Below are 13,456 nucleotides of genomic sequence, written 5' to 3'. Positions count from 1 at the left end.
GAAGCCATTAAAAATAATTTCATTTGCTGTCATTTATCATACCAGGCTGCTTTTCAAAAAGCAGTATGAAATCAAGCTTGTTGAAATTAATCCATATGACAAATGTCTATTTCCTGTCTCTGCCTCAATTTTATAGTGACATGCTTGCCCTTATTAGATTTAGTACCTGCTGAAGTCAAAAGAAACTTAAAGAAATTCAAAATGGCAAAGATGATCTAAACCTTTGCCACATACATGCCCAGAAATCATAACTAAAGGCTGACTAAACACAAAAAACCAGGACAACCCTTCATCTCAGATAAAGTATCTTTCACTTGCACGTTATCAAATAATAACTTTAAAAAATAGTTACCTTAAACTCTTTTCAGTCCTTCCTTCAGAAAGTTTCTGTTTAACTATAAAGCAATAGATAAAATTTGACAAAATTAAAAAAAAAACCAAAACCAAACCACCACCAAAATTCTATAGCTCAGAGACACTGGAAGCATTATTCAGTTGAGATGAAGGAATTGCAAAGATTTAACCTCAAACTAAATTTGGAACAGCTCTATAACAACAGAAAGACATTTTAAGACTGAGCGGGTAAACAAACCTTGTATCCTCCAATACCATTACAATCAGTATGACCGTGCTTTCAAAAAGTTAGGCTTCAATTTTTAAAGGTTAGACTTAAAATACTAAATTAATAGAACTACAATGTGCGCTTGCACTATGGAAAGGACTTCCAGAATGCTAACGTCCTTTTATAATTCCACTGACAGGCGATAACTAGCTTGTGAATTCATGACATGGAGTACACGACTTGCTCTTGGCCTACCTTTAGTGCCCTCATACCAGTAACTCTTAAGACCATTCTCAGATGAGAGGAGCTTTCATGATTACGATACTCAGCATGAAGAGCAGGGGGTGGTGGGTAAATTAAAGTTTAGCTACAACTTACCAGTCACATCAGGAGCTGGTATAAAATTGCATCACTCTATTAAGGCTGTGCTTCCACATAATTATATTTAGTGACAGCACACCTGATTGAACAGGGCTAACCCTCCCCCCACAACACATCTGCTCTGCTCACAGAAGACTCTGCTACCACCTTACTTCAGCTGATTCAGTTACGTGCATTGCCACGCTCTAAATTAGAGCTGGGAAATCAGGCAGCTAAAATCATGCACACATCAATACGTGAAACTTTAATGAAGCTATGGTAACCGCCACCAGTTTAAAATCTGACCCTGTGCTGTTCATGAACTCTAACTACTTGATTCCAGGAATTTCTTTGTGTTTCTGTCATTTGGGTCTAAACAGCGACTGCAGGGAGACTGCGACGTCTAAACAAAGCACCACGTTCGCCAGCTCCTCACCGGGTACAAAGTGCTGGAGTTATTTTTGGTCAGTGCTATAGTCTAACGTATGTATCATATTTCCTCCCGAGTATAAATGAAAGGTGAGGGTGAACTCGCATCTGTTTGCAGGCAGTTAGTTTTAAGCACCTCCTGTCCAGCCAAACAGTCCTGGACAAGGGAGACCTTTTGAAGCAATCAGGACCAAATAAGGATTAACTAACTGTTGCTCACCCCAGAAAAGGGAGCAGTACCAAGCTTTTGTGGCTGAGCTGAAGCCAATACCTGCAGTGAGAGATTAAGTGCTCCATTTTTCGCTTGGAGTCAAAGCAGATCCTCTGGGAACTGACCCCAGGCATCTGCAAGCAGCCAAGCCAGGTCAGCTCTCGGCCAAGTAAAAGATGCGGGTTCACCAGAACTGCAGGCAGCAAACTAAAAGCACGTGGTGGTCCACCACACCAAAGAACACAAGGCTGCTCACGAGCTCCATGCAGAGAAAATACTTTTATAATGAAGGAACAACTGCACACGCTGCCCAGGGGAAAGCGCAGGGGCCACGAGCTCAGGCAAGCTGAGGGTTATCCTCAGCTCTGTTCACTCAGTAGATAGTTGCCTTTGGTATCTTTTCCCATTCCTACTGGAAAGAGCTGAGCCACCTCACCAAGTTTCTGTGAAGCTCCATCCAGACAATAATAGAACTGTAAGGTCCTTAGATGAATGATACCACACAGACGAACAGCACTTACTTATTTCAGCTTTAAACACTGCTACTCTGTCCATGGCCTTGGCCGCAGCACAGCTGGGCGCTGCCCCATTCCTCTGGGGACACGGGGAGAGCTACGGGAGCTGATCTGGGGCTTTTTTTGGCTTAAGACCCTACTTTGGCCCCCAGCTGAGCTACAGCATCAATCCTGGAGCAACAGCAAAGCTCACACACTCAGCAGTCAGTGCCTTTAGACAAGCACTAATAATGCACAGGCCGGCGGGTGGCTGGGCCAGACAGCAGCCGCTGCAGGATGAAGGCCAAGTCCTCTCCCGAAGCAACCTGGGGCAGCGTGGCAGGGAAGCCAGCAGAGCTCGAGCAGGCAGCCCGCTCTTTCCAAAGTCACTGTGTACTAACAACTACTCGTTTCAACTTCATCAGGATCTTCCAGCTTCTCCTTGCATTCTCTCTTCTGTTTCCACTCCCTTTAGTTCTGTTCTTCCCTCCCTCAGTACTCTTCCCTTTCCTTTCTCCAGTCTTTTCCATTAGACACATCTCATCCCCTAACGTCTTGCTTCATGTGACGCACTGACCTCCTCCCTCCTCTCATTTTCTGAGCCAAATAGCCTTGTCTGACTTAAGAGATGTTTCCACATTTAAACCCTGCAGTTATGAAAGTGATAGAGGCAAAGGGTGGGAGTTCCATGGAGTCGGCACAGATAGGCAGTGCGGTGTTTCAATCTGTGGTACACATTTTTAGATAAAGTGTCAAGAAGATTGTTTGCTTCTGCTAGTTTAAGTAAAATGAGAGGGCACAATTCTGAATGTGACTCAATACTGGGGACACTCTCTGAGCTACTTTAGGTAAGCAGTGTGGTACAGAAGCAATGCCAACTGTAATCACTGTAGGTCCTGGTATCCTGAGAAATTAATCGAAGTAGCTACTGCAGAATAAGTACTTTCAAGTGGTTTCAAGAGTTTCTAAATAGACACTCTTACTCCAGACAAATGTCCTCATAGGGGATTATATCTATATCATTAACCTAAAAAAGTTTCTCCCAGGAAAAATCCAGGAGTAGGCAGATCTAGGGATTTGGCTCATCACCCAGAGAAAACTTTCCAATCAAATACACTTTCCCTACAGCTTTTCTTATTTTGTTTCAGCTTCATTTCAAGTCCTTACTGTGTACTTAGGTCCCCTCCCCTACAACCTGCCATCTTACAGAAGAAACCAGAGAATGAAAAGTATCTGCTGCATTGTGGAGAAATAGGGATAGGAATAGGAATAAGCAGGGCTGTAACGAGAATACAGCATTTCGCCCTCCAGTAAGCAGTCATAATAGTTTGTGGGCTGAAACCAGAGGAAGATCTTTCATTACACCAGGCAAGGAGCTAACGAACATAGCTTTAACTTGGTGCTGCTAAATGCCAGGCAGACAGAAGACAGGGTATGTATTGCTGAAGGGGCATGCTCCAGGATATTATTATTTTAATATCTCTTTTTCCCCCAAGTTGGCCAGTCAACACTATTACGAGCTGGATTGAAGGCCTGGAGCTTGTTTCAGATCCCTTGGGATAGATGAGAATCTTTGAATGCAAAGGACTGTGGACTTCAGTGTGGCTCTTATCCCTCGCTGTGAGTTAACAAAAACCCAGCAGCCAAGAATTAAAAACAGAGGGTCTGCCTCTTTACCACCTTGCTCCCTCCTCTCTGCCTGGTGAAGTCCTGACCGAAGTGTGTGTGTGTGTGTGTGGGGGGGGGGGGGGGGGGGGGGGGGGCGCGGGGGGAAGCTAACCTGCTATCGTAACAGAAGGAAAACGTCCTGCCTTGTGTTTATAAAACCCTATTGCTTTGAACACCGTTGAGAAGTTCAAGCTGCCAATAACTGCCATTTGCTTTTAAGAAGTCGTGCAGGCTGGGCTTCACAGTGAAGGGAAAAAATATACCAGTAAGAACACTGATCAGAGGTTGTGCAATTCACCCAGCCTCCCAAAAGCTGACCAAGTATGTGAGCAGCAGAAAGCAAATACTCAGTAACATCTCTGACCATATAAAATTGCTCCTGTTTTCACTCTTTTTATCCAGTCTGAGACAATCTTGTCACCTTTGCTTTCAGAAGCCTGATTTTATCTTTTTATCACTGCTGCTACAAGACAGCTTGACTGCAATGAACACGCTTGTAATTAAATCAGTTGACCCAGAAAAAAAAAGTGCTAACACCTGTCTGGATTAAAAACCAAATACAAGTGAACACTGACTACAGGTAGACAATGCTAAAATGCTGGGACTGATCATTAAAAGAAGATGGGAACCAAGGTCCCCTGGCTCTGTGCTTATGCCACATTCCTAAGCTTCCCTACATTTTCTACAGTTTTAAGGCTGTGAGTGACCTACTTAAGATAATGTAATTAAAATAAGCAAGAGTGTAATCACGTTTGCTTCAAGAAAGTCTAAAGTTTCCAATATTTTTTCCTCAAAAAGCAGAGGCTTTGTTGGATGTTGTACGTTATTAAGATAAAGCAAATTATTTCTGCAGAGCTGTTTTAGACCCCTTTTAGAACTGTGGATATTCATTTACTCACACAAAAACGTGCTTAATAATATATGCCTGCTCTACTTGCTTGTTTTATTTACCTTACAGTTTTCTCCAATACAAAGAAAACTCCCTCAAAGGGACAGGTTTTTGGGGTGCCAAGCCCAAGATCTACAGGACTCCAAAACCCCTATAATAGTACATCTCTTCATTCAGGCTTCTATTAATCAGATGCTGTTCCTCTTTGACTCAAAATGTCAATACAAAGCAAAATAGCATGCTTACACACAGAAAACTGCACACCCACCCTCAGTCCATTTTCTCTGCTTCTGATTTGACTCTCTGAGCTTTCTCCTAGCCACTCAAAAATCATTCCTACTTATAGTGCCTCCCAAAGACCACAATCAAATCAAATATTTCATCTGTGTTCCCAAATGGAGAGTGTCTGTGCATGCGTGAAGGTGGAATCCGGACATCATGAACTACCGCAGAGAGAACTGGACAGCAGAATACCATTACAAAACCATCCCAAAGCCATTAAGAGATTTCAGCTGATGTCAAACATGTCTGGACTGGCTGAAGAAGAAAAAAGTTCAGTTTAAAAGACAACGAAATACGCCGTGGATGTTGTCTACCCAGACTTTACTAAAGCCTTTGATAGTTTCCCACAGCATTCCTCTGGAGAAACTGGCTGCTCATGGCTTGGTGAGCTTGCTATTCGCTGGATAAAAAAATAAATCTGCTGGATACTGAGCCCAAAGCGCAGTGGGGAATGTAGTTACACCCCACTGGTGCCAGGCACCAGCAGTGTCCCCAGGGCTCAGTACCGGGGCCAGCCCTGTTTAATGTCTTTATTGACCATCTGGACAAGGGAATCAAGTGCACCCTCAGTATGTTTGTAGATGACACCAAGCTAGGGGGTGTTGATCTGCTGGAGGCAGGCAGGCTCTGCAGGGGGGTCTGGGCAGGCTGGGCCGAAGGGCTGAGGGCCAATAGTATGGGGTTCAACCAGGAGAAGTGCCGGGTCCTGCTCTTGGGTCACAGCAACCCCACACAGCACTACAGGCTTGGGGCAGTGTGGTTGGGAAACTGCTTGGAGAAAAAGGGTCTGGGGATATTGGTCAACAGCCAGCTGAACATGAGCCAGCAGTGTGCCCAGGTGGCCATGGTGGCCAACAGTATCCTGGCTTGTAACAGTAATAGCGTGGCCAGCAGGACCAGGGCAGTGATCGTGCCCCTGTTCTGGGCACTGGTGAGGCCGCACCTCAAATCCTGTGTCCAGTTTTGAGCCCCTCACTAGAAGAGGGACGTAGAGGTGGTGGACCATGCCCAGAGAATGGCAACGGAGCTGGGGAAGCGGCTGGAGCACAAGACTTACGAGCAGCAGCTGAGGGAACTGGGGGGTGTTTAGCCTGGAGAACAGGAGGCTCGGGGGGGACCTTATCGCTCCCTACAGCTGCCTGACAGGGGGGTTTGTAGGCAGGTGGGGGTCGGTCTCTTCCCATGTAACAAGTGATGGGGCAAGAGGAAACAGCCTCAGATTGTCCCAGGAGGTTTAAATGGGGTATTAGGAAAAAATTTCACTGAAAGGCTGGTCAAGCATTGGAACAGGCTGCCCAGGGAAGTGGTGGAGTCACCACCCCTGGAGGTATTTAAAAGTTGTGTAGATGTGGCACTTAAGGACACAGTTTAATGGTGGACTGGGCAGTGCTAGGTGAACAGTTAAACCTAATAATGATAATCCTAATAAAATAATAAACCTAAATTATAATCCTAAAAGGTCTTTTCCAACCTAACAATTCCATGATTGTATGATTCTAAAAATGGCTCTTATTCCACCAGGTAAATGGAGTCTTTGTTCTATTGTATTAACATTAATATATTAATATTACCATGATAGTTCTTATTACCAACAGTACACATTCAGCAGCAACACCAGTGAGTACTTTAAATTACATCTGTCCTACTCTTCACAGCTAAGTCTGCTCTGGGAGCAGGAACCCAAGTTCGCTCCAGTGCGCTCCTTCCCTGCGGTGCCCGACCACGCTCCTGCAGATGCTGGCAGTGCTAGAGGAAGACAAAGCTCAACCTGAATTTCACAGTTAAGAGGTAGGGTGTGCAGGGCTTAAAACTGCTTTGTGGGATTGAAGTATAAGCAGCTTACCACGGAGGGTCTGGAATACTGTTTCTAATCAAATCTAAATCTCCTGAGCACCATTTCACCTGAGCCTAGATTTCTCCTTTACTGTAGAGCTGACACTCCAGTCTGCGAGTTCACATTTCATTGGAAAAAAGTAATGAAAGGAGCTCCTGTATTTCCCATTTAACATTTCAGCCTTCTCAAGGGTAATAAAACAAAACCTCCCTACAACAACAGATAAGTCAGACAAATAAAATGTCAAACTACTTTAGAAATAAGCTAGTCAAGATAATAGAATAAATCTCTTGGGTAGCCATTAACTGCATTCTTTTATACATTTGGCAAAGATGCTTCCAGAGGACGTGTAATGGCTAATACAAAAGGATGTGTGCTATTTTTGCATCTCTTCTTTAAAGTTAATCTAGTGCTGACAAAAAGATACCTGATTAATATCCGGGGAACCTAAAACCTTCCCCACATCCTCAGGAGGAATGACACCACTGACAGTTCTATTAAACTAAAGCAGAGGCTGCACAGCCAGACAGAGGGAGCCCTGTGCTGAGGCTCCAGGGCAGGGATCCTCATCCCAGTTCTTCTGCCAGCCAAGTGACCACGGGGGCAAACTTATTTCTCTGTTACATATATCCACAGTGAGGTTAATCATATTTGACAAAACACTGAGATCTATCAGCACAAAGCTCATTGCAAGAGCTCTGTATTTTTATTACCACCAAATTCCCTGGCTGCACCCATAACAGAAAGGGAATTAAAAAATCCATATTAACCAAACACCTAAGTTGTGAGTAAACCGACAATATGGGATACAGCCATATTTATTCTTTTGCATTGCTTCCTGCAAAACAAAAATGACAGTAACAGCCCATACTAATAGTTACTCAACATCACAAACCAAGAACATATCAGTTAGACATTACTTTTCCTATTATGCTTTCCGAATGACTTGTCGTTGTCATCATAATACAGCATTAAAAATACTGCACTCCTCAGCCTCTATTTTTGATCAGCCAGGTGCTCTGGGAATTTCTGTCTATCCCTAGTCATAATTAAAAGTTGTTATTCCCATTTTCAACGTGGCTTACTAGCAATTAAATCTACTTGGAAGGAAACAACTTGTTTTTTTCTTCCATAGAAATCATTTACTTGTTTTTAAAAATGAATTAGACTTGCGAGGTTAAAAAGCTAATTCTGATCCCTCCTTCTGCCTAGATGTTATTAATGAAGTTTCCTCATCTCCCAGTGACTCTCAGAAGAGCTGGAGAATTTCAGCACCTCTCGGAAGGTGACCAGGGCTTTCAGAGAAGGTTGCAATATGATAATGAAAGCTCTTGCAGCAAAGCCCTGTTTCTGCCCTAAGAGCACCGGGATGTGCTAAGCAAAGCTCCAGCTTATGAGCTGTCTGAGGAAGGAATTTTTGAGGACTGTCTGGCACAGTGTGGCTCTTTCTTTGACTCAGGCGCACACAGAGGAGCAGAGAGAAACTCTTGTTTTGCATATCTTTTCCCTGGGCTCAGGTTTCTGGCCCTCTGCTTTCACAGTTTGGTCTAAAATTGAGGTTTCACCTTCATTATTTTTGTTGCCATTTATACTCAGGGAAAGGGCTTCTCAAAGTGAGATTTTTCACTTTTTATTGATTACAACTGTTAAAGGAGCCTGTAGGTTTTCTCCATCCTGTCAGCCCCAAGGTGTTTAGCATGTCAAACCAGTCTCTGTCAGTAGTGAGGCAAGAAGCAGGAAGAGCTAAAGAAAACCAAAAACTGGTGGGGAAAGCAAAGCATTACTTGTCTCCACAATGACTCCACTCCTATCGTCAGGCACGTGGGCAGAAAATCTTTTCATGGCACTAAGATAGTTTTAAATCTCTCAGAGTCTGCAACCTGAGAGCTTCTGGAATATACTCCTTGTCTGTGTGTAAGTACTGCACAGGCAGACATTCCCCTCCCTTTCTGCCAGGGAAAGGAAGGTGACGACATGCCATTTTTCCATCACTCCATTTCCTTCTCTGCACAGCAGAGGCAACTATTTTGGCTAAATCTCACCTCCCAGTGACACTGCTATTGAGGTGACAACTCATATTGCTTGATTTCAATGGTGAAGTACTACTTGGGAAACTCACACTTCTTTCATAAAGTTAAAGTACAAACGCTGTATCTATAATCAAATACGTTCACTGTCAGTCCAAACAGACACTCCCAGCACTCATTCCCCATGTTTCACTAGCCCTTACACAAGGGGAAAAAAGGGGTCATCCTTAGCCTGTAAAGAACATCTTAAAGACTCAATATAAAAAAATTCTGCAGAGAAACAGATTTTGCTCGGATTTTTTCCTGCAGTTTATACAGCAGTGTTTTGCACAATGTCATAAGGATGAGGGATTAAACATGGCCCTAAGAGCTGTATCCTCTATATAGCGATGATGTGTGAATATTTACAGTAACAAAGCAAATAAAGACGACTCCTACTCTTCTCTGATCCTCGCCTATTGGAAGCTGTGCTTGAGTTAAATATACAATCACACAAAACTAACAAAATCATCACTGGCAATGCAGAAAATTGGGTCAGTCTGGCTGCTGAAAGCCTGTGTTTGTTGAATCTCCCTGGCCTAAGCCTGTAATTCAGTCTGAGAACTGAAAGCAAAGTTGCTTACATTTTGACACAGTAATTCAGAAAACAAACCAAGCCCCTAGCCCAATTACAGACTCTATTAGGTGGTAAATTATGGCCACTCTACCAAATTAACCTGCTACGTTTAACTGGAAAACCTACATGGACAGAACAGCCCTTCTGAAGGGCCTGTAATAACAGCAGATGTTTTAGTCTTCACAGACAGCAGAAATGGTGAAAAAGTGACAAAAAGAGTTATTTCCTAGTATGAATCACTGATCTTCAATTGACTCATTTCAATTATCCCAGGGTAACATTAACGATATAGCAAAGATCTTAATTCCAGTTGTAACTAACATGGAAGTCGATACAAAGAGAAGCAAAGAAAACACATTTTCCCACAAAGAACCAGAGAGCTAGGAGCTAGAGGAAAAGGGTCACTGAAAGTCAGGCAACAGAAAAATTCCTGATAGACACCAGCTTTTGAGAGTTTGAGAATAGCAGAGTCAAAAGTTAATATCGATTAACATCAGATGCCCAACTTCAATTCTGCTTCACCCCACAGACCTTGGTCAACCCCCCAGTTTGCATGTGCTGCAGAAGTCCACAGTCCTACACGGATTAGTAATTATCACCCGCAGCCCCCCATTAAAAGGCACACCACGCAGGGGTGATGGCTTTTCTGAGTGTCTCCAGTAGCTTGCCAGCAGCGAGTGCTCACCATTTGCTGTCATGTGGATTTTTGGTTCAACTGCAAACTGGAAATTATATTTCCTTCCAGATTTCTGACAAAATCCAACTTTCAGCTGGAGGTTGGGGCTGGTCACTATAACTGTTTAAAGGAGACCAAAATAGGAAGTACTTAAGATAAATAAAGGGGGAAGACTAAGCCTCCGTTTAAATGCTTCACTGCTTCACATCCACTCACGTGGAAGTTATTACAGTGCTTTACTTGTAGCTTTATTCTTCCAGAAGATTCAGAAATATTTTTCCCAAGAGGGGACAGAACATAAACTCCAATGTATCGCCATCTTCTTTTTGCCCTACTTCAGGAGCTGCACTCTGCGAATTTATACTAAATATACCTCGGTGCCTTAATCATTTGTTGCTGGGTGGATCAACGATATACTTGCAGCAACTGTGCCAGATGCTGCAGCACCTCTTTTTTGATCTGTTTATCTGTCCTTCCATTACCACAGCACGTTCTTCAACACCTCCGTTGTTTTTATAACATGATTGGAAGCACTTGGCTGGTTTTATTTTCACTATTCAAAATACACAGGCTGTGCACAAAAGACGGAGTTTCAGGGAGAAAAGAATGAAGATATATTTCACGCATAACTTCAGCAGACAGGATTTTTTTATTATTATTATTATTTTTCTTAAACATTGAAGCCTCATAATATATCAACCTTCATCATAAATGGAAAAAAATTATCTGGCTTGGAAAGAACAGAGTTGCTTTCAGCATTCAGGGAAACAGTACTCTCGTCACTTGAAGCTATATTAGTTTGCCAGTAATACTAAAAAAAAAACAAAAACAAACCCACGATCCTGGGATAATTCAATGCCCACTTCAGTCCCTTCACCCAAAGGGTTCAGCACAATGTCTTTCCAGGCCATCCCACTCCAAGAGAAACAGAGAAACACAATCCACATCGGCAGTAAGCAACAGCTCTGCCACCAGCCTGATCCATCATATTAATTATAACAGTTTCTGCAGACTGTCTTTTCTACCCTTTAAAAAGCCATTCACTGAGGCCTGAAGTTCAAATGCAATCATCCACGCGGAACTTTATTCTAGATCGATAAATTGATCACAGCCATTCACATACCTGATGCAGGAACAGGAGCTCAGAGCACCTGGCGTGATCCCAGTTGACAAGGTGGCCTCTCCACAACCAGCAAACCACAGACCTGCAAAACAGGAGCCTGTGTGTCAGAAGCCACGTGTCTTTTGCAAAATACAAGGAAAAGAACAGTCTCTAAACATCTTTCAGGAAGGACAAAAGAGACCCTTCTCATTAACTGAACTAAAATCCCTGGGTTGAAAACTAACAGAGGGAAACTTGGCATTGTACAGGAGTTCTCATTAGTGTAACCGTAAAGGGGTGGTGCATGGAACCTGTAGCTTGGCTGACATTGTCATCAGAATGACAACACCCACCAACAGCAGTGGGAGCAGAGCATGGGGGAGACACCACGTTCTCAGCGTGGTGGGGTCAAGCTCTTCACTCTCAATGGGAACTTAAGCTCCTCTCTCCCATAGGCAAATCCGAACATCCCACACAGCATGTTTCCACTTAGGTCCAAGTTTCAAGCATTTTGTTAGAAAGGGTAGCGTTATCAGATTGTCTGCATAATCTGAATCACGTTAAACACTGGATCAGAGATGAGCACTTCATGGACTTCAGACTCAAAAGAGATGCCCACATAAATTCTACACATCCAGAATATGTAATGTATAAATGCCTTTGGGGTTTTTTTTGGGGGGGGGCAGGGGAGAGGCATGGTTTGTTGAAGAACAGAAAATAGAAGAAACTATTACTGCCAAGTTAATCTAAAGAAAAATCAAATATCAGCTACCCAAATCAAAATAAATGTTTTCATAAAACACTGAGCATTAGAATCTCTTTATTACCCAATATTTTGACTCTTTAGATATTTATGCTTTTGATCTTTCTTCTCCATAGCCACAAAGATTAATTTTTAATTATGTTTTTTAAATGAAAGCTGAGATCTACCCAAAATCTCATGCATTCAAAATTCAGAAATTGGAGGGCTTTTCATAAACTAAAAATGAAATAAATAAATAATATTTTAAAAATCATCCATCGAACAGCAGAAAGTGTCAGCAGTGGGATGATACTGTACAAAAGAATGAGATGACTGCACTGGAGGAGACAAGACAGCAGGAAAATTAAACCTCCATCCCAAGTCACATCATTGTCCACATGATGCTCTGAATTAAAACTTAGCTTCACAGAATCACAGACTAGTTGAGGTTGAAAGGGACCTCTGGAGGTCATCTGGCCCAACCACCCTGTTTAAGCAGGGCCACCTAAAGCAGCTGACCAGGATCGTGTCCAGACAGCTTTTAAAAGATCTTCAAGAATTGAGACTCCGCAGCCTGTCTGGGCAACCTGTGGCAGTGCTCAGTCACCCTCACAGCAAAAAAAAAAAAATGTTTCCTGATGTTCAGACAGAACCTCCCATGTTTCTGTTTGTGCCAGTCGCCTCTGGTCCTGTCACTGGGCACCACTGAAAAGAGCCTGGCTCCAATCTTTGCATCCTCCCTTCAGGTATTTATATACATTGATAAGATCCCCCCTGTGCCTTCTCTTTTCAGAGCTGAATATTCCCAGCTCTCTCAGCCTTTCCTCAATGAGAGATACTCTGGTCCCTTCATCAACTTGACTCTCATGATAAGACTCATGCTTCTTCACAACTACACGAGAAGTCTTCCCAAAGCCCACAGGGCACTTGGCAGATGCAGGTCTTTGATCCTGTTCTAATGCAAACTGCCTGGGAATCAACACACTGCCAACTTGCTGCCGGCAGATTTTAGTAAAAAAATGGCTTGGTGACAGGGCCCTTCTTCCAAGGGCCCTGAAAACAAGCGATTTATCAAGTCCTATGGCTCTGCTCAACTTTGCCCACAGTCTCACCCCCCACCACCCCAGTCATGGACCAGCTGAAAGGCTTGGAAAGAAAAGCTTTTAAGTGGAGCATGCTATAAGCAGAATAACAGAAGTTTTGAAGCCAATGCAATGACTGCTGTACTTATTGTTTCAGGTAGGATTAGTGCACTTGAAGTGGTAGAAACCAGCTGGAATGGACAATTAAGAGTTCAGACTAATCCTCAAAGACAAGCTGCTTAAAGACCGAATAGCCTAACTGAAACCAGTGAGATCAGAGAGTGATTTAACTCTTTCAAAAGGCCTGAGAGGCCTCTGACCCTTGTTTTCCCAATAGGCTTTCCATGCCTTCAGATCAAAGTCATCCAAAAAGGTGAACTTGCAAACATCTGTTTCAAGCGAAGAGGATGGCACCAGAGAATGTCTTTTATTCAACCAGACAGACTCTGCAAGAACACACAGATGTTCAGCACTCACATCTT

At 43.1% G+C, this 13,456-nt stretch overlaps 1 protein-coding gene across 4 annotated transcripts in view; it reads right to left on the bottom strand.

The window, feature by feature from the left end:
• Window positions 1-13,456, bottom strand: part of TSPAN4 (tetraspanin 4) — a 435,635-nt gene that overhangs the window by 272,541 nt on the left and 149,638 nt on the right. For all 4 annotated transcript variants that reach the window (XM_055722377.1, XM_055722378.1, XM_055722379.1 and 1 more), the window contains one exon: window positions 11,172-11,253. In XM_055722377.1, the coding sequence (XP_055578352.1) occupies window positions 11,172-11,253 (82 nt within the window). The remainder of the gene's footprint in view (window positions 1-11,171; window positions 11,254-13,456) is intronic.

This window comes from Falco cherrug, chromosome 10, assembly GCF_023634085.1.
Source record: "Falco cherrug isolate bFalChe1 chromosome 10, bFalChe1.pri, whole genome shotgun sequence".
NCBI classification, from domain to species: domain Eukaryota; kingdom Metazoa; phylum Chordata; class Aves; order Falconiformes; family Falconidae; genus Falco; species Falco cherrug.
Note: the sequence above shows the minus strand (reverse complement) of the source record. Positions and strands in the feature narration are given on the sequence as shown.